Below are 25114 nucleotides of genomic sequence, written 5' to 3'. Positions count from 1 at the left end.
TCGCGAAAATCTCTTATTGACGTTACCATCGATGGGATTTTCTTGGTCCTTATGGTGGAGCTCCATTGCAGAAGGAATTTGTGTTAATACTTCCACTGGGTCGAGCTGTCATGTCGTTGGAGGCAAAAGTTAAGATATTTCTAGACTTTTTTTGCCATTTTCATTGATATCTTTGTTTGAGTAGAAAATGGAGGATTGTAGTTTGTCTTGGAGCAAAATATTCAACGTTATTAAACGATTGCAGAATGGTGGATCGATTGAAAAGGTGGCTGCTGATTTAAGGGCTGAGACTAAAATGTAAAGAAATGCAAGAATATGTTAACAAAAGTTTTAGTGGAGGTGGTGCAGTGGAGCGACGAGCAGACGTCTAAAGACTAGAATTTTATAAGAATTGGATGGTTGGTGGATGGTTGAATCGCTGGATTAAGGCAGATTTGTCTGAAATTTCTAAAGAAATTTTGTTCAAGGACAATATGGACTAGATAACTCCTTAATTATGATACACCGATGGGTTGAACGCTGCTTTTCCTTTCATAGAGCAACAAATAGAGGACATTCCACACGATTTGCACGATTGCATCGTCCAAACTAACGAAGAGATTATCTCAGAAGATTTTTTTGAGAAATAATCTATGTTTCCATTCGCTTAAAAGTTTGTAATTGCGATTATTAAATGTTTTTACGTCCAATAAACCATTTTTGCGACCCTCCACGGGGGTTTTACGCCCTTTTTATCATAATTAAATTTAATCTTCGAGTAATCTCGTATCTGGTCCTAATAACCCCGAAATTTTGACTCACCCTGTATTATATTTAACGAATATTAATAAAATAACATATTTTTATATATTTCGACAATAGTTACTGCTGCAATTAATTGATCTATGTTCTTGTATTGTTTTTAATTATACAGGGCGTTGAACGTGTCAAGATTTTCGTCGAAAATTTCTTTTAAAATATTCCGTATACAAAATAATTTACCTTCACTTATTTCAACGTCGATTTCGTCGGCTTGTAGATTTGTAGTTAAACCGATATCTCCATCTTGTTCAAATTTACCTTCACCGTTTTCCAACGAATATTGCGCCGTGAATAAAACGTCGTCGAATTGTAATATATCGTTATTATCAGGTTGCGTATCTTGAAAAATAATCGTAAAATCGTATCCGAAACAGTTTAAATAAAAAAAAAACTACTTACCAGTTATAATTCTTAAATTAACTACAGTCTGAGTTTTGACATCAGTTTTTTTGATAGACCCTGTAAGTAGCACGGGTATAGTGGAATTACTCAAAAATTCTTCGGGAAATTGTTTTTTCAATTGCAGAGATACTTCAGAACTGGTATAGGAGACATCCAAATAATCTACCATGGCTAAAAGAAAACGTATCTTTTTGAATTACCCTCGTACATTATAATTTAGAAATAACTGAATCACGTATTTATTTGGATTTATTTGGAAATTTTGAGTTTTTTTTTTTTTGGAAGTAAACGAAACTCCTTTCGACTAGGAACGTGTTAAAATGAGTTAGTTTAACACGTTGACTGCCGTATGCATTTAAATTAATACTTTATGTGCAAAATTTTTATTTTCTAAACGTCTACGATTACTTGCAAGTCGATTATGCTCAAAATGATTAAAATTGGGACATAAACTCGTTGTAAAAATTCGTACAAGTAGCATTCAAATATTTTGAAAATATTTTATTGACGAATTTAACGATTAAAATGTAAATATGTGGATTTTGCCCCCTTATTTATCTAAATTGATTAGACGGAGAAATAAAATAATTAACTTAAGTTTATTAATGCAATTCATACATTGACGGCAAATATATACGAGGCACGCTCAATAAATTGAACGCGGACGTTTTCCATAAACAAAAACAAACAATTTTCAAATTTGAGGTTATAAACTTTTAGTTTATATGAAAATATCTTACCGTTATCAACTGCAATAGAAATGAGATCGTCTTCTATATCTGTGGTCAAGGTAATCGGTTCGACAGTCAATGTAACAATGTTTTCTTTCACTTCATATTTTCCGTTAAAAAGTGGCGAATCAAACTGAGCAGAACCCTGATAACCTAAAACACAATTCGTATATATCAGCGCAGAAGTATCAGAAAGTATACACTAAAACCTGTTAAACCCCCTCAAAAATCGACATATTCCTACCAAAAGGATCTGACCTCTTCGTTGGCCCCGAGTAGTGAATTTCCAAATTCTAGATACGTGGAAAGCTCAATCTTCAATTTCAAAAAGTATTAGAAATAATTACAGGTTAGAAAATTAGTAATAACGGTAATGTCAGCTGTCAATTGTCAACTGTCAGCTCTAATATCTGGTCAAAGTCAGTCAAAGTCGGTGACGTCTTCCAGCTTGATCTGCAAGTTAATTCCAGCGGTATCGAGACTAAAGTAACACCAGAACTCGTAAAACGGTTAATAGAGCGATTAATTTTCTCAATATATCAAAATATAAAGGAAATATACGTACTCTGTATGTTAATATTTACAACAGCTTCTCCAGTTTTAGATGTACCCGACGATTGTGCTGTTAAAGTTAAAGGTATAACGGATATTTCTTTTATTATATCGCTCGGTATATTAACAGCCGTTAATTTTACAATTTTATTAGATTGAGTGACTTTGAAGTAAACGTAATATGGAGAATCTGGAAATAAATAACCTTAATATACAGAATTTTTAGAATTATACATCAAACTCACCTTTAGAAATATCAACTCGTATATTTTTACTATTTTCGTTAGTTATAATACTAATTTCTTCAACAGCTAATCCGTCTATTTCGGAATAATCGCCATTATATAAAAGTTTGGAGAAATCAATTGTGTTCTCTTCACCAGGTATGGGTAGATTTATAACCAGAGTCGTAGATGCCTTGTTTTTACCAAGAGTAGCCTGTAAAGTAACCGCCAGGCTTCTCTGGTTTTGTAAAATATCCGCAGGTAAGGACTTGGTTACCGTCACGACGTAATCACCATAAGTAGACGTCTTCTCGATGGTTAAATAATCATTCGCGTTCAACTTTTCAGTTACTAGAAAATGGAAAAACTGTAAACGGCAAACATTTTGAAAATTCCCCCGAAAAAAAGCAATTGAGCAATCTACCGAATTGTCAATAACAGCTATATAAAATTGACCGCCGTTTCCATGTTGTTAGTGAAGTTATTTGTTAGATTACATCCAGTTTTATGCGAACTGGCTTCTTAAGCGGGTTTTACACTATCAAATGTTTGATGATGAGCGCTTCGAGCTTCAATCTTTTGATCAAAACCTACATTCTTTGCTTGATCGTCAATGTTTGCTTCAAGCGTCGAACTGAATCGTTCGAACGAGCCGTTTGATAGTGTAGGCTCTCCATTAGATTATATTTCAAACTTGAAGCCGTTTCCGTGTTTTATTGCGAACTGGCTTCTTAAGCGGGTTCTACACTATCAAATGTTTGATGATGAGCGCTTCGAGCTTCAATCTTTTGATCAAAACCTACATTTTTTGCTTGATCGTCAATGCTCGCTTCAAGCGTCGAACTGAATCGTTCGAACGAGCCGTTTGATAGTGTAGGCTCTCCATTAGATTATATTTCAAACTTGAAGCCGTTTCCGTGTTTTATTGCGAACTGGCTTCTTAAGCGGGTTCTACACTATCAAATGTTTGATGATGAGCGCTTCGAGCTTCAATCTTTTGATCAAAACCTACATTTTTTGCTTGATCGTCAATGCTCGCTTCAAGCGTCGAACTGAATCGTTCGAACGAGCCGTTTGATAGTGTAGGCTCTCCATTAGATTATATTTCAAACTTGAAGCCGTTTCCGTGTTTTATTGCGAACTGGCTTCTTAAGCGGGTTTTACACTATCAAATGTTTGATGATGAGCGCTTCGAGCTTCAATCTTTTGATCAAAACCTACATTTTTTGCTTGATCGTCAATGCTCGCTTCAAGCGTCGAACTGAATCGTTCGAACGAGCCGTTTGATAGTGTAGGCTCTCCATTAGATTATACCCAGAGGATCTAGAACTGGTTGATGTTGAGCGTTTCAAACTTCAATCAACCCTTCGATCAAATTGAACATAGTCTAGATTAGTATGTACGCTTTCTTTTAATCAGACTATTTTTGTTTATTTACGATGCAGGACTTGAGGAAAATACGAAAATACAAAGGCAGACACCAGAAAATGGTAAACTTACTGTTAAACATGAACACTACATTAGTCAAATCCTGTTTGGAGTCAAGATGAATATCGTTATTCAGTTGAACTTCGGGTTCGTCGTTGACGATATAGTTTCCTTCGTAATGTAATTCTGAAAACATCAGATCGTTTCCGTCTTTATCTTCAGTTGGTAGACTGATAATGACCGTCGCGGAACCAGTTAGTTCGTTTCCATCTTCTTCAGCAGTCAAAGTTAATACTAATTGAGTTTTGCCATTAATATATCCATCGTCTAGCGTCCCGTTTAATGTAATTTTCCAACTATCCTCATCGTCGTTATAGGAAAATTCGAATGTACTGGAAAGATCTGCAGAAAAATATATTTTGAAGTTATTCTAGAAGTTTTAGGAAACTTAACGCTTACCTCGATCCGAATCAGTTAATACCAAATGAATTTTATTCTTTTGATCTTGTTTATTGACGATTTTAACTTTGTCTACAGTAAGCGATTTTTCCACAATTTCATATTCCCCGTAATATTGAATAGAATTGAATTCGGGCGGGTCTAATGGAGGAAAATTTAAAACTAACGCAGCTTGTCCTATATTATTATTATTAGTTTCCGTAGCTGTTAAAGTAAGTACCAAATCGTTTCCTCTTTCATTTTCCGGTAGAGTTTTGACTTTAACTTGCCAAGAATTAGTTTCCGAGTTATATTCGATTTCGAAATTCGACTTGTACTCTACAAATAATCCGTTAATTGTATCGTTCGATGTAATAGTTAAAACTTACCGTCTTCTTGTATGGCAACTGTTATATCCGATGGATCCGGTTTATTTGTTATAACAATCGGCGATGTCTCTAATATTTTTGTGGAGGAATTGCACTGAGACTCGTAGAAGATGCTCGAGAATTTGGGGGCTTCGTCATTGCTCACTGCTGGTAGAGTTATCAAAAGAGTTGCCTCGCCGATTTTACCAGTTACTTCTTCATCCGTAGCAATTAGTTCCATGATAATGTCTATTTTTTCGTTCAGTATGGACTGATCTAGATTTTTTATGACGTTGATCTGCCATTTGTCTTCGTACGTTATTTGAAAGTAATCGCGATATTCTAAAAAATAAATTTTACCATTGATGGTGGAAATTCCACAACACGTGCATTCTACCTTGATACAATTAAACGCAAAACTCAAAAAGACCAAGTTGGTTAAGACACTGACGAAGATGGTGCTAGAAGTACCTGGTCTGACCTAAAGATGACGGTAGTTGCTTAGAAAGTACACAAAGATGCCACGTCGTTTAGTATTTTTTTGGCAGCTATCAATATTGACCGTTGTGGCGACTCTAGAAATGTTGAAGAAAATCCACAAAGCAAAACTGTATGGACTAAAACCAGCTCCAAATAAGACAAAGACCGTTCCATTTGCAGGAAAGTTCATACATCCGAATCAAAGTTTGAATTGCCACCTCATGCGCCATATTTAGCCCTCTCGGATTATTTCCTGTTCTCAAACTTGGTGATCAAAGATGAAAATCATTAGGAAAAGTTTGCGGAGCTGAAAGGAGATTATCAAAAATGGAAAGTTTCCGATCAGTTGACTGGCAGAATCTAATTCTCTTTCTATAGCGAAATCGCCGAAGAAAAATCTACAGGTTTCATTTCTGGTGGTGTATGAGGCCTTAATAGAAGCCGAACTTTCCCAATTTAACGATATTTAGGAAACTAGGCTGGATAGAGAAAAGAAATTGAAGATATTTGACTGTTAGAATCCAGAAGTTTCGGAAAGGTATTGAATTAATAGATTAGCAATGAACACTGAGTATCCCCAATGCAACAGCAAGTGAAAAGGTCACACTCTGATATACAATAGTCTTTATTCACATTAACTTACCGTCGGTAGTAATATTTATAGTCGACATATCAATTCTATTCAGTATATCGATTGGATCTTCAAGATTAACGGTTGCAGTATCCGTAGACATGTCATAATTAGCTTTGTAGTACGTTTTGGAAAATCTAGGAGCATCATCAGTATTAACTTTAGGTAATTTGAGATCGATAACGGAACGTCCTTGTAATTTAGTATCACTATCAGTAGCTGTGATTGCTACAACCAGTTCTGATTTATTCAACGTTGCAGTATCCAAAATACTTAGCGCTTTGACTTGCCATAATTTTGTTTTTGTATCGTATTCGAAGGTTAGAAACTCTGAATAATCTGTAAAAAAAATATTCTATGAATACTGCGGATTTTTTAATATATTACTGTGATCAAAGTGCATTTTTGGATACAGTCTAGGCATTTCGGCAAAGTCTGGAATGCTGGGCAAATATCTAAAATGCAAATGTTACTTTCGAAGCGTTTCATCGACCTCACTTATCCAGAAGACTGCTCCGAATTGAATATGGATATTCCTATTCAAAATTCGATATTTGGTATTCGCTTTTGCTGAAAACCGATATTCCTATTCAAAATTCGATATTTGGTATTCGCATTTGCTGAAAACCGATATTCCAATTCAAAATTCGATATTTGGCATTTACACTCGCTGAAAACCGATATTCCAATTCAAAATTCGATATTTGGTATTCGCATTTGCTGAAAACCGATATTCCTATTCAAAATTCGATATTTGGTATTCGCATTTGCTGAAAACCGATATTCCAATTCAAAATTCGATATATTTGGCATTTACACTCGCTGAAAACCGATATTCCAATTCAAAATTCGATATTTGGTATTCGCATTTGCTGAAAACCGATATTCCTATTCAAAATTCGATATTTGGTATTCGCATTTGCTGAAAACCGATATTCCAATTCAAAATTCGATATATTTGGCATTTACACTCGCTGAAAACCGATATTCCTATTCAAAATTCGATATATTTGGCATTTACACTCGCTGAAAACCGATATTCCTATTCAAAATTCGATATTTGGTATTCGCATTTGCTGAAAACCGATATTCCTATTCAAAATTCGATATTTGGCATTTACACTCGCTGAAAACCGATATTCCTATTCAAAATTCGATATTTGGTATTCGCATTTGCTGAAAACCGATATTCCAATTCGATATTTGGCATTTACACTCGCTGAAAACCGATATTCCAATTCAAAATTCGATATTTGGCATTTACACTCTCTGAAAACCGATATTCCAATTCAAAATTCGATATTTGGCATTTACACTCTCTGAAAACCGATATTCCAATTCAAAATTCGATATTTGGCATTTACACTCTCTGAAAACCGATATTCCAATTCAAAATTTGATATTTGGCATTTACACTCTCTGAAAACCGATATTCCAATTCAAAATTCGATATTTGGCATTTACACTCGCTGAAAACCGATATTCCAATTCAAAATTCGATATTTGGCATTTACACTCTCTGAAAACCGATATTCCAATTCAAAATTCGATATTTGGCATTTACACTCTCTGAAAACCGATATTCCAATTCAAAATTCGATATTTGGCATTTACACTCTCTGAAAACCGATATTCCAATTCAAAATTCGATATTTGGCATTTACACTCGCTGAAAACCGATATTCCAATTCAAAATTCGATATTTGGCATTTACACTCGCTGAAAACCGATATTCCAATTCAAAATTCGATATTTGGCATTTACACTCTCTGAAAACCGATATTCCAATTCAAAATTCGATATTTGGCATTTACACTCGCTGAAAACCGATATTCCAATTCAAAATTCGATATTTGGCATTTACACTCTCTGAAAACCGATATTCCAATTCAAAATTCGATATTTGGCATTTACACTCGCTGAAAACCGATATTCCAATTCAAAATTCGATATATTTGGCATCGATGAAATCGTGTTTTCAGACGTTTTGCACCAAGACCTTATTGCTTTGCACTATTGAAGGAATTCCTTCATTTGAGAAGCTCAGAAGGCGCAGTTATATATCAAGGTCCTCTTCATCGGGATCATCTTCAACGGGACTATCCTCACCAAGCTCCTGCTTCTACAGCAACATAAGTCACATCATCATCCTCGAAGGATGCTGAATTCGAGTGACAGTTGAGGCATATGGACATTTTTCGGCAGCTGCATACATCGTTCTACATTTTCAGGAAACACTGTTAAGAATTCCAACTAGAGCTAAATCTTTTGTGTTTACGGTAGAGAGAAGGCCAAGAATTTTCCTCCTCCATCCCCAGATCAAAAAATCCTTTGGTCTGATTTGAAGGTAGAATATGTTAAGCGGCGGCTTCTGTCGGAGGTAGAAAGTTGATGATCTTGAAAAAGTCTCGTATCGGATTTGGTACAAGGAAGTTTCATCTGTCTGAGATGCATAAAGGACTGCCAACTTTCCTTGACGATAGAATATAAAGACTCGAAATTTTTTGTAATTAGACTTAATCAAAACAAACAAATTATTATTTACCGTCAGCAACAATCTCAATGTTATTATTATCAACGTCGTTACTAAATTCGATATCATCTTCTAAAGTAACTTTCGCTTCAACGCCATCTATATCATACTGAGCTCTGAAATAGGATCTGGAAAATGTGGGTGCCGATTCGCTATCGTGTTCAGGTAATTTCAAAACAATTGCACTGACAGGTGTGTGGTCATCATCATCATCAATATTAGCTACTAAGGTGGAGGTTAGATAAGTGTTGGAACGAAGAATATCATCATCCAACGATATAATTACGTCTATAAACCATTTATTCGAAGTATTATCGTAGATAATTTGGAAATTGTCTTTGTAATCTAAAAGAAAATCGGTATTCAGTCGGTGGGTTACGAAAATATTTATTGCTTACCTTGAATCGAAATTGAAACTTTATTAACATCATCTACGTTATCAAAATTAATATCTTTATCGAAAGGTACGGTTCCTTTACCGTCACTTGGATATACTGCTGTATAATAAGCTTCTTCGAATTGGGGTGTTTTGGATTCTATCGAATTATCTATTAATTCGATAACGAGAACAGATCTTCCAGTTTTATGAGTTTCTTTTTGCTCGGCCTCCATTATCAATATGAGTTCTTGGTTATCGTTAAAAATTTTAACATCTAGAGGCTTTACAACATGCAAACACCATTTGTTCGAAGTGTAAGTTACTTCAAAGTATTCTGAATAAGCTAAAAAATTGATATTTGTTAGTATTTAATAACTACAAGGTGATTGAATGGTTGTTAAATTGGTCGAAAGGTCTCCAAGGTCACCGTTGGTATGATCGTGCGTAGATAAACATTTTTTATAGTTGCTTGAAGCCTCAGGAAGAGATTGAGCGCTTTCCAAAGTTTACTAACATTTCAATTTCAATGGGTACGTTACTTGGAAAAAATTCTGCTACTGGAACGCAGCTAATCCAAAATACAAACATCAGAAACCTTCTATATGTTTGTTATAATGAAATCAGAACGTTATGTTCAGATGGTGAACGTCTTCTTCATTCCTGGACTTCAATGGTTATAGCCACGATTTTTTCCTGGAAGATTCATCTCCAAGAGAGGTTACAAAAGTTGCCATCACAGGAAAAACCTGTTGAGCCTACATAGACGATTTGTTATCTTTAAGAAACGAATTCCCAGTTCCCTCAAGGTCTGGAAATGGATGTTTTTGACATTATTTGGAGGAAATGTTCAAAACAATTTGTGAATTTGCCCAAAGCTCATTGTGGACTTATGTAAACACACTATATAATAATATGGACAATCTTTCGTACTTACTGTCTAGATTTATAGAAATTTTTGACATATCTTCATCTTTAAAAGATATCGGCTTATCAAAGTCTACGTAACCTGTTTGATTTTGTTTATATTGAGCCACGTAATAAGATTCAGTAAATTCAATTCCGTTTTCATTAGTTTCATCGATTAGTTCCATTATAAGAACTGTTTGTCCACTTTTTTTATTAACGGTATTAGTGGCTGTCATAATAAAGATAAGTTCGTTATTAGATGTGAATATTTCATCTTCTAATTTAGTTTTCACGCGGATTTTCCATTTATTTGATGTCTGGTCGTAATATACTTCGAAGTTTTCAGAATAGGCTATAAAAAGTTTTATAATTACTAGGTAATAGTTGTTTCTTCGTCCAGATCTTGTATATTTACTTACAATCCAAAACTATTTTTATGTTTTTATTATCTTCGGCAGTTTTGAAAGTTACGTCATTTGTAAAATCGACATCTTCGGTTTGTCCTTTTTTGTATTTAACTACGTAAGATAGATCAGAAAATTTAGGCTCTTCTTCATTGTCAGGATCAACTAGCTCAATAATCAACACAGCTGCACCAGTTTTAGAGTTATCCTGCTCTCTTCTAGCTGTCATTTTTATAACTAATTCAGATGCAGTATCGAATATATCGGAATCCAGAGCTTTCTTAACTTTAATAAACCATTTTTCAGTCGTAGCGTTGTACAAAACTTCAAAATCCTCATCATAAGCTGCAACAAATATCTTGTTATCCTTACAGTTGTGTATTGTAGTTTTGGTATGAGTGTACGTGTTTGGTTGAGTTTGTTACAGTACAGACTTTTACTTACAGTCCAAATCAATTTTAACTTTATAATTATCTACATTTGTAAAAGAAAGTTCTGGATCAAAATCGATATCTTCAGTTTGGCCTTTTTTGTATTTAACTACGTAAGATAGATCAGAAAATTTCGGCTCTTCTTCATTGTCAGGATCAACTAGCTCAATAACCAGCACAGCTGCACCAGTTTTAGAGTTATCCTGCTCTCTTCTAGCTGTCATTTTTATAACTAATTCAGATGCAGTATCGAATATATCGGAATCCAGAGCTTTCTTAACTTTAATAAACCATTTTTCAGTCGTAGCGTTGTACAAAACTTCAAAATCCTCATCATAAGCTGCAACAAATATCTTGTTATCCTTACAGTTGTGTATTGTAGTTTTGGTATGAGTGTACGTGTTTGGTTGAGTTTGTTACAGTACAGACTTTTACTTACAGTCCAAATCAATTTTAACTTTATAATTATCTACATTTGTAAAAGAAAGTTCTGGATCAAAATCGATATCTTCAGTTTGGCCTTTTTTGTATTTAACTACGTAAGATAGATCAGAAAATTTCGGCTCTTCTTCATTGTCAGGATCAACTAGCTCAATAACCAGCACAGCTGCACCAGTTTTAGAGTTATCCTGCTCTCTTCTAGCTGTCATTTTTATAACTAATTCAGATGCAGTATCGAATATATCGGAATCCAGAGCTTTTTTAACTTTAATAAACCATTTTTCAGTCGTAGCGTTGTACAAAACTTCAAAATCCTCATCATAAGCTGCAACAAATATCCTGTTATCCTTACAGTTGTGTATTGTAGTTTTGGTATGAGTGTAAGTGTTTGGTTGAGTTTGTTACAGTACAGACTTTTACTTACAGTCCAAATCAATTTCGACTTTATCATTATCTACATTTGTAAAAGAAAGTTCTGGATCAAAATCGATATCTTCGGTTTGTCCTTTTTTGTATTTAACTACGTAAGATAGATCAGAAAATTTCGGCTCTTCTTCATTGTCAGTATCAACTAGCTCAATAACCAGCACAGCTGCACCAGTTTTAGAGTTATCCTGCTCTCTTCTAGCTGTCATTTTTATAACTAATTCAGATGCAGTATCGAATATATCGGAATCCAGAGCTTTCTTAACTTTAATAAACCATTTTTCAGTCGTAGCGTTGTACAAAACTTCAAAATCCTCATCATAAGCTGCAACAAATATCTTGTTATCCTTACAGTTGTGTATTGTAGTTTTGGTATGAGTGTACGTGTTTGGTTGAGTTTGTTACAGTACAGACTTTTACTTACAGTCCAAATCAATTTTAACTTTATAATTATCTACATTTGTAAAAGAAAGTTCTGGATCAAAATCGATATCTTCAGTTTGGCCTTTTTTGTATTTAACTACGTAAGATAGATCAGAAAATTTCGGCTCTTCTTCATTGTCAGTATCAACTAGCTCAATAACCAGCACAGCTGCACCAGTTTTAGAGTTATCCTGCTCTCTTCTAGCTGTCATTTTTATAACTAATTCAGATGCAGTATCGAATATATCGGAATCCAGAGCTTTCTTAACTTTAATAAACCATTTTTCAGTCGTAGCGTTGTACAAAACTTCAAAATCCTCATCATAAGCTGCAACAAATATCCTGTTATCCTTACAGTTGTGTATTGTAGTTTTGGTATGAGTGTAAGTGTTTGGTTGAGTTTGTTACAGTACAGACTTTTACTTACAGTCCAAATCAATTTCGACTTTATCATTATCTCCATTTGTAAAAGAAAGTTCTGGATCAAAATATATCAAAATCCAGAGCTTTTTCGACTTTATTAAACCATCTTTTAGTCGTAGCGTTGTACAAAACTTCAAAGTAAATACTCAAAAAAAAAATCGGGGATCTTATTACAGAGAAAATGAAAATTTGGACAAAATGCAGCAAACTAAAACACCAGCTGATAAAACAACTTTTTATGCTAAAAATGAGCGGATCCATGAATTTCTGACTGAATTAACCTACGTTACTAGTAAGGATAATTCACTCTAGAAAGTAACCAAACGATTGAAAATACTCAATCTACATAAACCACCAATAAGAAAAGAAAATTGAAGCTTGGCACGAAATAATAAGCAAATAGTTTTCTTTCAAACCGACGAAAGTGATGAAATACTGGATTGAACCAGAGCAATTGGATTACATTGTTAGATCTACTTCTCTCAAATAAGTTTCTGCAGAAATTACTAAGAAAGCATTTGGATTTCACCTCATAGTTGGGGAAATACTGAAGCAACTTCGACGCAAATTAATAAAACTATTAAAACATATAAAGATGCAAAGAAAATTATTGCAGCTCAAATTACTGTGTTAGTTAAAAGCAGTTAGTTGAGTTGAGGTTGAGGCTTATTGATCCAAAGAAAAAAAAACCCTTTTCCAAAAAAAAATTGGTATCAAATGTCTTCTATAACTTACTGTCTAACGTAATGGTAATTTCGCTTGGATCTTCAACATTTTCGAACGTAAGCGGTTTCTGGAAATCTATACTACCAGTTTGATCTTTCTCATATTTTGCTAGATACGACAACTCCGAAAATTTCGGTCCGACACTTTTTTCTAATAACACAACCAACACCCCAACACCTTTGGCAGTAATACCCTTCACCTCAGCTTCCATAGTTATTATTAATTCTGAATTATCATCGATAGTATTTGAATCCAATGGTTTCGTAACCTTAATTAACCATTTTTTATTTTCGAATATCACATTGAAATTTTTTTTATACTCTGAAATGAAATACAAAAAATATAAATCACTTTAAACAGCACATAACCTCACTTTTAATGGTCATATTTAAAAGGATATTTATGGAGACTTGAAGTTGGGAAAAGGATATAACTTAGGAATCACACAAGATTTTTTTAAAACTTGCATTTATTAAGTAAAAACGGCACGGCTCTAAACGCAGATTTGCAAAAACTCGTGTCAATAAATCTGGGGTGATTGCTGCCATTTCCTGGCGGAAACTTTCCTTTATCTGATTGATATCTCTTGGATTCTTCATGTAGACTTTATGTTCGATAAAAAAAATCAAGAAGCGTCAAGTCAGGGCTGCGTGGGGGCTACACAGCCACCATAGAGTCATTTGATGTGTGACATTCTAGATGGAACCAAATTCTCGAATTCGTTATTTTTAATCTCGTAAATTTTTCCCAACGAAGCGAGTTTCGTCCTCGCGAATCTTCAAAAAAAGAAAGGGAATTATTCCTTTGCATGAGATTGCTGCCAATACCTTTAATTTCGGACTAGTGGAGAGTGGTTTATGATGTTTAATTTTTTTATAACAATTTTATCGATTTACGAACCCATTTAAATGAAAATGAGCCTCATCTGAAACAAGGATGTTGTCAAAAGTGAAAAATCGACTAAGCATTCCTTCAGCAAATGTTAACTGTATTAACTGGAGCTCATAAAGATGCAGTTCAAGATCCAACTCGCTGTAAACTTCGACGAGTTTAAAGTTTGCAGTTCCAGACGTTTTTGGTCGACATCTTGGTGGTGGTTTAAACCTGGAACCAATCTTGATCCATATTCTGAACGATGCAGCGTCGAAGCGACTCATGGCTGGTAAAACTCCACGCTTGTAACTTTCCAACCGCGCTAGACCCTCCCCAAAAAAGATGACGCAGTATTGTACCACGCGATATCTTTGAATACTTACCGCTCAGGGTTATCGTGACTGTAGATGGATCATCGACATTATCAAAGGATAAAGGATCAGTAAAATCGATAACAGTCGCATTTTCTTTGTAATTAACGGTGTAGTAGGGTTTGGAAAACTTTGGAGCTTCCATTGTGTCTTGGAGGGGTAGAATCATTTTAACAACAGCTTGCGGTTGGTTACCGTAAACATCTTCAGCTGCTAGGGCTAATGCTAATTCGGTTTGTGAAGATAAAATATCTGTGGGTAGTGGAGCCCGGACTTCTATAGCGAATTTATCAGTTATTTCGAAATATTGCGAGTATTCTGGAAAAATATAAAAGTATTAGTTAGAACGGGAGGAAAACCCCTTCTAGAGATGTAGAAACCGACTAAAAAGACTGTTACTCAGGGTTATTGTTTAATATAATAATTTGTGTTAAGAAACCCCATTCGAAAATACCAACAAAACAATTAGAAAGCTATTTTTTTATTAATATTAATTGATATTAAATATTAAAAAAAATAAGGACATGTTTGTGTAAATGATTATATATTTTCGAAGCCATTCGAGATATCGATTTAATTTTCACTTAAATCAATTGAAAAAACGTGAGTTTAATTGACTGTTCATATTCGATCATCCCAATTTTATATTTGTTAGAAATATACAGGGTGAAAGCTGGAGTTGTTTATATGATGTGGGAAAACATATATGCTTTCTAACCTTTATTTCACACTATTTTTCATTGAAAATAAGTGCGAAAATCGATTAATTAACTAATTTTAAACAACTTTTCATCTATAAAGTTTTTTTTGAATGTTAATACTTATCGACTTATTATTACCGACATGAAAATTTCGGTTTTCAGTCAAAAAAACCACGTTTTTAGTTTGTTTTTCGCGAATAAATGGAAAAATATACATTTAATAGAAAAATCTGTAAAAACCAAAATTGTAGCTTATAAAAAAACAAAAAAAATTGTGTATTTACGATTTACGCAGACTCAATACAAAAGGAATTATTGTTCGTTGAAAAGCGATTGGTATTTTCAAACGCCTAAATAAAAAGTTTCTACGTCTAATAACCGAAAACCAATGCATTTTTCGCAGAAAATTTATAGAAACTTTCTTAAAGTCCTTTAAAAAAACTTCATTTTTGTTTTTTTAAAAAGTTCCTAGCATTAAAACTAAGCGAGTTATGAAGAAAATAATGTCGATTCCTATTTTTTACTTGTAAAAAATAGTGATAATCTCACCCTCTCCTTCACCCCATTTGAAAAAAATCGTTACCACCTCACAATTCGCTTTATTAATGTCCTAATAATATGCTCTGAGTGTTTGACCCGTTTAAACTACTTAGTTTTGAGAAAAATTGAGCTTAAACTGGCCATTTTAAGTCGCGTTTACGCAAAGTACTTTTTTTGTCCCTTTTTGGCATAAACCTTTTTAAAATGAAAGAAATTTACTTCAAATGAGCTTGTAGGTTTTTAAAAAACCTACAAGATGCTTTTTTGAGTGACTCGATTGCTTAAAACCTAAGCGAGTTATGGGGAAAAAACCAATAAACAGTCCCAATTTTAGACCAAGAAGACGATATAGAAGACGCAGATGATACAGAAACAAAAAGAGTTAAAAGATTAAAACGATTTTTAAATAAATCTAAAGATGATTTCAATAAGTCACACATCCAAAACTAGAATTTAAATTTTTTTAAAAAATGTATGGTTTTCACCCTTAAAAAATGAAAAACAGCCCCGAGTACAGAGTAAAACTTTTTAATACATCATAAATTATCTATCAACGTTAATTTAAAGTATTTATTTATACACTCGAAACTATTTTTTATGAATTTTATCGAATAGGGGTAGTTTTCACCTCTAATAAATAAACTTCAACCCTCGGCGAAAACTTTCAACTGTCATTCTAACGAATATTCAATAAAAATATTTACTTACGTTCGTCAATTGTTATTTTCACGTCAGTAACGTCCGTTGTAAACCCAATAGGATTTTCATTATCGATATCAACAGTATCATCGTCATTATAAGTAGCTGTATATAATATATTAGTAAATTGGAGCTTATGTACTGGTAACTGAATTACTATAACAGTTTTGTCTGTATCTGTATCTACAGTTGCTTGAATAGTTAGTGTTAAATACGTTTTCGATGATATTTGTTCGGGCGTTAAGTTATTTTCAACTTTTATCGTACATACTTTGGTATCCTCGTCAAAATCTACCCCAAAGTTGTCTGATAAATCTACAAATAATGTAAGGATTAAATTTATTACTATTTTTATATAACTTTACTAACCTCCAGTGATATTAAACGTTGGTTTTTTGGTTGTTTTGATGATCAATTCTATATTTTCATTCATATTTACAACGTTATTAACATCGTCGTAAGATCCAGTGTAGCTGTGGTCTTTAAACGTCACCCCACTTGTCGGAACGTTGGAAAATTGAATGATGATCGGTGTAGACGCTTCCGTATCGGTTTTTAAACTCAAAATCAACGCCGTAGACGCCGAAACCGGATCTTCAATTCTTGCCGGTGAAGAGAGTTCGAAAGTTTTTGACGCTGCATCAAATTTCACTTCAAAAGAATCTTCCATTTCTGAAAATTTCAACGAATTAAGACTTCCAAACTAGACTTTGTTGATATTGGTAAACAAAAAACGTTTTTCTCGAATTAGCGAAGCATCGAATTGAACTGGAAAGTTACTGGGAACTTCTGGGAACAACCTCATGGAGGAAATGGAAAAATATTGAACGCAATTAAGTGAATCCATCATAATGGAAAGACCTAGAAGAATTTTTAATACCATTCAGGCGGAGGCTAGTCGAAGATGGTTCAATGGAAACTATCCCCCATAATGTTGATGGAACATTTCTATCCCAGGATCCAGTTGGTGCTAATTTGATGGAACGTATCCTAAGCGTTAAGCGAGGTCTTGCCTAGGTTGCTTAAAAACAGATTCAACTCACCTCCTAACAAATGAATGTCAGTGACTTCCGATCTGGTCGTATGTAATGTTATATTTCCGGTTAGAGGTATCAATTTGTTCTCGTTAAAATCGTAGTCGAATTTGTAAGCAGCTAGATTATCGTCTGGATATACAAAGTAAGGAAAATCTAAACTCAACGTTTCGTCAACATCGATTGTTATTTTGACGGTTTTATTGAGGGGACCAGGGTCAGTACCACCATCCTAAAAATTAAGATTGAAAAATAATCGACTGAAAAGATATCAAATCTTCCAAAATGATGATTTTTTGTTGTAGGATGTGTCTCCTTTTCTTGCTGCGGTATTGGTAATGGTGGTTTCAATTCCATTCCTTTCGAAAAGTTCCGGATGGTTCCAACTCCAAAAGATCTTCATCATCTTTTCCATATACTTCCAGGTGTAATGCTATTGAGGTCTTGTCTTCTTTGTAGTACGTCTTGAAGTGATTATTCAAGCAGCTCTACCTCTATCTTCGTCTGTTTCAACTATTTTTTTACATACTTTTCATAGTATTTATCCTGCAGCTGATTCCGCATAAAGATTTAGATCCTTCCAACGGTTTATTAGCGAATTTGTCTGCTATTTCATTACTTTCTTCTCCATTAGGTCCCGGAGCTTATTGAAGGGTTTGAATTGTTTTTGTTGTAGTTTCCACAATATCGTTAATTACGCCAAAACATCTTGCTGCGGTATTGGTAATGGTAGTTTCAATCCCATTCCTTTTGAACAGTTCCGGATGGTTCCAACTCCAAAAGATCTTCATCATCTTTTCCATATACTTCCAGGTGTAATGCTATTGAGGTCTTGTCTTCTTTGTAGTACGTCTTGAAGTGATTATTCAAGCAGCTCTACCTCTATCTTCGTCTGTTTCAACTATTTTTTTACATACTTTTCATAGTATTTATCCTGCAGCTGATTCCGCATAAAGATTTAGATCCTTCCAACGGTTTATTAGCGAATTTGTCTGCTATTTCATTTCTTTCTTCTCCATTAGGTCCCGGAGCTTATTGAAGGGTTTGAATTGTTTTTGTTGTAGTTTCCACAATATCGTTAATTACGCCAAAACATCTTGCTGCGGTATTGGTAATGGTAGTTTCAATCCCATTCCTTTTGAACAGTTCCGGATGGTTCCAACTCCAAAAGATCTTCATCATCTTTTCCATATACTTCCAGGTGTAATGCTATTGAGGTTTGTCTTCTTTGTAGTACGTCTTGAAGTGATTATTCAAGCAGCTCTACCTCTATCTTCGTCTGTTTCAACTATTTTTTTACATACTTTTCATAGTATTTATCCTGCAGCTGATTCCGCATAAAGATTTAGATCCTTCCAACGGTTTATTAGCGAATTTGTCTGCTATTTCATTTCTTTCTTCTCCATTAGGTCCCGGAGCTTATTGAAGGGTTTGAATTGTTTTTGTTGTAGTTTCCACAATATCGTTAATTACGCCAAAACATCTTGCTGCGGTATTGGTAATGGTAGTTTCAATCCCATTCCTTTTGAACAGTTCCGGATGGTTCCAACTCCAAAAGATCTTCATCATCTTTTCCATATACTTCCAGGTGTAATGCTATTGAGGTTTGTCTTCTTTGTAGTACGTCTTGAAGTGATTATTCAAGCAGCTCTACCTCTATCTTCGTCTGTTTCAACTATTTTTTTACATACTTTTCATAGTATTTATCCTGCAGCTGATTCCGCATAAAGATTTAGATCCTTCCAACGGTTTATTAGCGAATTTGTCTGCTATTTCATTACTTTCTTCTCCATTAGGTCCCGGAGCTTATTGAAGGGTTTGAATTGTTTTTGTTGTAGTTTCCACAATATCGTTAATTATGTCAAAACATAGTATGGATTGTTTACTTACCGTAGCTGTGAGCGTGTAGATTCTAGATGAGCTAATTGTTAATGCTTTGTTGGCTCTAATATTTGCTATATACTTTTTGGTATTATTATAATCGACCGTGGTGGTTATATCAAAATCGTTGGGTTCTATCGTGAAGGTCATTTCGGTATTTGAAAAATCCAAATCTTCAGCTTTTATAGAATCGCCGTATAGAGTAAAATCCGTAACGGGCATTATCGGAGAGGCGACTTTATAATTATAATTTTCTTCTTCGAACTCGGGTTCATGATTATTTTTGTCGTAAATATCGATATAGATTGGCTAAAAATGAAATTTTTCATATTGAAGTAAACTATATATGTAATATCAATAATTCAACTCAACTCCTTTCATTTTTGTGCTCAGCAAGTATTGATTGATAATGCGAATATTTAGAAGATGTCTAGAAGATTCCGAGGAACTGTTTCTGTTGTAAAAAAAGTTCTGAAGGGAGTAGGAAGAAGCCAAGATTTGAATCGATGTGTAGAAGACTTGGTTCAAATTTACCTGACCTACTTACAGTCCATGGAGATAAGAAGTTCAAAAGAAGATCGTTTATCAATTATTTTTTAATTGGACTTTGGTAATAAAGTTCTTGTAGTACCAAAAAGTAAACGGTTCTATTCTATTATATCAATTGGGTCCCAATAACGTACCGTGAATCAACAGCTACAAATACCGGAGTATTAAATGAAGTTTTTGTTTTTACAGAGCAAATTTTATTTGTTTGAATTATCCTCATAACCAAAATAAATTTTTCCAAGTCAAAATTTGCCAAAGAAGACTCGAAATTCAATCTTAGACTTCAAAATTTGCCAAAAAAATGACTCCAAAAAGTCGGATTCAGACTAAAAGATTTTTTCCAAGTCAAAATTTGCCAAAGAAGACTCGAAATTCCATTTTATACTTCAAAATTTGCCAAAAAAAATGACTCCAAAAAGTCGGATTTAGACTAAAAGATTTTTTCCAAGTCAAAATTTGGCAAAGAAGACTCGAAACTCCATTTTATACTTCAAAATTTGCCAAAAAAATGACTCCAAAAAGTCGGATTCAGACTAAAAGATTTTTTCCAAGTCAAAATTTGGCAAAGAAGACTCGAAACTCCATTTTATACTTCAAAATTTGCCAAAAAAATGACTCCAAAAAGTCGGATTCAGACTAAAAGATTTTTTCCAAGTCAAAATTTGGCAAAGAAGACTCGAAACTCCATTTTATACTTCAAAATTTGCCAAAAAAAATGACTCCAAAAAGTCGGATTCAGACTAAAAGATTTTTTCCAAGTCAAAATTTGCCAAAGAAGACTCGAAATTCCATTTTATACTTCAAAATTTGCCAAAAAAAATGACTCCAAAAAGTCGGATTTAGACTAAAAGATTTTTTCCAAGTCAAAATTTGGCAAAGAAGACTCGAAACTCCATTTTATACTTCAAAATTTGCCAAAAAAATGACTCCAAAAAGTCGGATTCAGACTAAAAGATTTTTTCCAAGTCAAAATTTGGCAAAGAAGACTCGAAACTCCATTTTATACTTCAAAATTTGCCAAAAAAATGACTCCAAAAAGTCGGATTCAGACTAAAAGATTTTTTCCAAGTCAAAATTTGGCAAAGAAGACTCGAAACTCCATTTTATACTTCAAAATTTGCCAAAAAAAATGACTCCAAAAAGTCGGATTCAGACTAAAAGATTTTTTCCAAGTCAAAATTTGGCAAAGAAGACTCGAAACTCCATTTTATACTTCAAAATTTGCCAAAAAAATGACTCCAAAAAGTCGGATTCAGACTAAAAGATTTTTTCCAAGTCAAAATTTGGCAAAGAAGACTCGAAATTCCATTTTATACTTCAAAATTTGCCAAAAAAAATGACTCCAAAAAGTCGGATTTAGACTAAAAGATTTTTTCCAAGTCAAAATTTGCCAAAGAAGACTCGAAATTCCATTTTATACTTCAAAATTTGCCAAAAAAATGACTCCAAAAAGTCGGATTTAGACTAAAAGATTTTTTCCAAGTCAAAATTTGGCAAAGAAGACTCGAAACTCCATTTTATACTTCAAAATTTGCCAAAAAAATGACTCCAAAAAGTCGGATTTAGACTAAAAGATTTTTTCCAAGTCAAAATTTGGCAAAGAAGACTCGAAACTCCATTTTATACATCAAAATTTGCCAAAAAAATGACTCCAAAAAGTCGGATTCAGACTAAAAGATTTTTTCCAAGTCAAAATTTGGCAAAGAAGACTCGAAACTCCATTTTATACTTCAAAATTTGCCAAAAAAATGACTCCAAAAAGTCGGATTCAGACTAAAAGATTTTTTCCAAGTCAAAATTTGGCAAAGAAGACTCGAAACTCCATTTTATACTTCAAAATTTGCCAAAAAAATGACTCCAAAAAGTCGGATTCATTCTAAAAGATTTTTTCCAAGTCAAAATTTGGCAAAGAAGACTCGAAATTCCATTTTAGACTTCAAAATTTGCCAAAGAAAATAGTTAAAAAGTCGAATTTGTTCCGAAATGGCCCAATTTTTACTAAAATGTTTTACAAAGCCGAAAATTAGTCAGAAAATAGTTTTCCCAATTCTACATTTACCAAAAAAATTTCTGAAAATGCTTTTTCTGAGCCTGATTCTGAAGATACAACTTGACAAAAAATGATTTTTCCAAATCAAAACTTGCAAAAAAGACTCGAAAGTCGAATTTGCATAAAAATGGCTTTTCTAAGTAAAAATTTATAACTCCAAAAACGAAATCTTCCAAGAAAATGACTCCAGAGTCGAATTTCGACAAAAGCGGCTTTTCCGGGTCAAAATTTGCCAAAAAAAGAGATTCCCCAAGTAGAATGTGGACAGAAATGACTTTTTCAACTCCAAATCTCTCAAAAAATTCACTCGAAAGTCGAATTTGCGCTAAAAGACTTTTCTAAGACAAAATATTTAAGAAAAAATGAGTCCAAAGTCGAATTTGAACTTGAAATGGCTTTTCAGAGTCAAAATGCTTAAGAAAAATGACTCTAAAGTGGAATATTATTCAGAAAATAGTTTTTCCAAGTCTACACCAAGAAAAATATTAGTCACAAGTCAAATTTGGTCAATAAATGATTGTTTCAAGTCTAAATTTTTTTAAAATAGTTTAAAATATTATAAAAAAAAATCCTAATTCGTCTAAATATATTTTTCCACGTATCTTTGCGTTGAAAAGATGCGTTTTCCATGTCGAATATAAAAAAAAAGTTATTGTCAAAACCTAATTGAAAATTCAACGAATGTTCGCACCGAGCGGCTCGGCTCAATCGCCGGATATTACAGCGTCTTCGAGCTTGGAACCTCTATAGATTGTGTAGTTTCTAATACAGCAACTAACGCCATCTCTAGGCGAGATCAGGTACTTTTGAAACCATCCTCGAAGAACTATGAGGTAGATCTAAGGTAGAATGTTTGTTTATAATTTTAACTCACCAATGTACTTGTTTGATCCGTATTACATTTCATTGTACAACTATATACCACCCTTATGGAAGATTGTTGAATTTTTTCAGTATCAGCGTCCAAATCAGTCATATGATCCGATGTGGAAATAATGAATTTTGATTCCGCTTCATTATTTTCGATTTTAATATAATCATATTCCTTTTTACAACTGTCGCTTGTACAAATACATTTCAAATCAGCTGAAAAAGTTACATTAGAAAATCAAAACATTTTCGTGAATGTATGGAAAAAATATTGTCTATAAAACGTTTTATATGGCACAACAAGAATAAAAATTATCGAATGTCGCCTTAAGGATGACTGATTCGTCCGAAAATTCGCTTATGGGTAAAGTACGGCCCACGGGCCAAATACGGCCCGCGGTTTTGAATAAACCCTACAAATAGACGCAAGGTGGCGTTTCACGACGAGGTAGACACAGATGAATTATCTATCGCCCAAACGGGTAAACATAGACATTAACTCCATCTGTGGGAAGCATCTTACATTAAAGCATGTGCTCGAAGTTGTTAATAACATTCGTTCACAAGCACTCACTCATAGACAATTTCTTGAGTAATTGTTGAATCTTCTGATGTACTTTACTGCACTAAAGTAAGGTAGTTCAGTGCAGGAAAGGTTTTCGAACGAGTTTGGGATCTAAAAGACGAAAGTGAAAAAGGATAAGATCAGTGTGGACATTTGAAAGATATAGTCTGGCTTTCGATCTTCACAGATCTTCTGATATGTTGAACTTCAATCATCAATCAATTTTGGGATCAAATTTGAAATGTCTTCGATCAAAGTTATCGAACAGGACTTGGACATTGTCACCATGAAGTTTAATGGTGAATCAGTCAAACCAGAATCGCAGCTTGAGCTGTAACTCTGAATTGAAGCATCGTTTGTAATTTTGTTTGGAATATCTACCAAATTTTTTTGTTTTATCCGGTTTTCCAAGAAGTTTACCCAAGCTTAGAGCCTTCCACCAACTTCTGGATGGTTCTAGTCTAGTTTCTTCGATTATAAAGCTTTTATTTAAAGAAAGTTTTAAGAAAATTTAGTGATTTATAAGATATATACGTAGATTAATAAATAAAATGCTTACTTAGTTTATTGGTATAAGGACTTTGGTATATAACTTTATTATTAACATCATCGTAAACTTTTTCTGACGGTTGAAGATACACTTCCCATTCATCGTCAGTTATGTCTGTTATTTCACATTTACCTAAAAAGATTTTGTAAACGCTTAAGAAAAATTCATTGGACTCTTTAATAATGGAAAGAGGTTGAGATAAGTGGCTTTTCAATGGATTTAATTAATAACAATAGGCCATAAACAATCTCGGTCCAGTAGAAAAACCTTTTTTGTTAAAATTTTGAAGATTTCGAAGAAGAAAACGACTAAAATCCCGATGTACAGAAGAAGAAAGACACTTCACAATAAGAAAATTGTTGTCACTCATAGGAATACGTGTAAATAACTTCATAGGAAAACCTAGATCTTGCTAATGAATATGATGAACACACTATCTAAATCGAAAACTTTATTCGTCCATCAGTCTCCGAAATAATTTTGGGACTGATCGCATGGGCATTTTCAAAATTGCAAAAGACCTATGGGGACAATTCTCTATATCGTGCGGGTGTTTTTGAGTGGTGTAAACGGTTTAGTGAAGCACTGAAGATGATCAGCGTCCTGGTCGCCCTGTGACTGTTTCAACTCCGGAAACCGTAACCAAAATCAACCAAATTGTGCTTGCAGATCGTCGAATGATTGGATGATTGCCGAGGCTGTAATCACCGATAAAGAAACGATTAGAAAAATTTTGCCCGTGGAATTACACATGACAAAAGTGCCCAAAAGTCTGACTCCTGACCAAAAACTCTCGCGTCAGCGGGTCTGCTCAGATTTCCTTGAGAGATTAGGAAGGTTAGAAAAAGATTTTCTTTGAAAGGGGCCCGATTTGAGGCGAGGGAAGCGGTAAAGCCAAAAACGACAAAGCTCCTAAAGGTCCTCACCAAAAAAGACTTCCAGCACTGCTTCGATCAATGGAAAACATCTCCATAGACCTCAGATCGCCCTCTAACTGTTTCGACATGGGAAACAGTGACCACAATCAACCAAATTGTGCTTGCAGATCGTCGAATGAGCGTCCTGTTGATTACAAAAGTCTGAGCGAAGTTGGTGGCAAAAAATCTGACTCCTCTTGCGTCAACGGGTCTGCTCAGATTTCCTTGAAAGATTAGGAAGGTTAGAAAAAGATTTTCTTTGAAAGGGGCCCGATTTGAGACGATGGAAGCGGTAAAGCAAAAAACGACAAAGCTCCTAAAGGTCCTCACCAAAGAAGACTTCCAGCACTGCTTCGATCAATGGAAA

The 25114-nt window shown here is 34.1% G+C and overlaps 1 protein-coding gene across 3 annotated transcripts in view; it reads right to left on the bottom strand.

Moving 5' to 3' along the window:
- LOC130440525 (uncharacterized) overlaps nt 1-25114 on the bottom strand; it is a 35510-nt gene that overhangs the window by 6993 nt on the left and 3403 nt on the right. The window contains exons 2-25 of one of the 3 annotated variants that reach the window (XM_056773756.1): nt 23840-23962; nt 22720-22931; nt 19256-19555; nt 17375-17597; nt 16701-17003; nt 16341-16646; nt 14404-14709; nt 13157-13468; nt 11574-11900; nt 11148-11474; nt 10722-11048; nt 10293-10622; nt 9902-10225; nt 8987-9310; nt 8601-8933; nt 6068-6394; nt 4966-5286; nt 4598-4915; nt 4211-4540; nt 2732-3061; nt 2500-2676; nt 1944-2087; nt 1201-1374; nt 982-1140 (exon numbers count right to left, since the gene is read on the bottom strand). In XM_056773756.1, the coding sequence (XP_056629734.1) occupies nt 982-1140; nt 1201-1374; nt 1944-2087; nt 2500-2676; nt 2732-3061; nt 4211-4540; nt 4598-4915; nt 4966-5286; nt 6068-6394; nt 8601-8933; nt 8987-9310; nt 9902-10225; nt 10293-10622; nt 10722-11048; nt 11148-11474; nt 11574-11900; nt 13157-13468; nt 14404-14709; nt 16341-16646; nt 16701-17003; nt 17375-17597; nt 19256-19555; nt 22720-22931; nt 23840-23962 (6657 nt within the window). The remainder of the gene's footprint in view (nt 1-981; nt 1141-1200; nt 1375-1943; nt 2088-2499; nt 2677-2731; nt 3062-4210; nt 4541-4597; nt 4916-4965; nt 5287-6067; nt 6395-8600; nt 8934-8986; nt 9311-9901; nt 10226-10292; nt 10623-10721; nt 11049-11147; nt 11475-11573; nt 11901-13156; nt 13469-14403; nt 14710-16340; nt 16647-16700; nt 17004-17374; nt 17598-19255; nt 19556-22719; nt 22932-23839; nt 23963-25114) is intronic. The other 2 variants (XM_056773757.1, XM_056773758.1) reach the window with 2 other exon arrangements.

The sequence above is a fragment of the Diorhabda sublineata genome, chromosome 2, assembly GCF_026230105.1.
Source record: "Diorhabda sublineata isolate icDioSubl1.1 chromosome 2, icDioSubl1.1, whole genome shotgun sequence".
Lineage (NCBI taxonomy): Eukaryota > Metazoa > Arthropoda > Insecta > Coleoptera > Chrysomelidae > Diorhabda > Diorhabda sublineata.
This window is presented reverse-complemented; position numbering and strand designations above follow the sequence as displayed.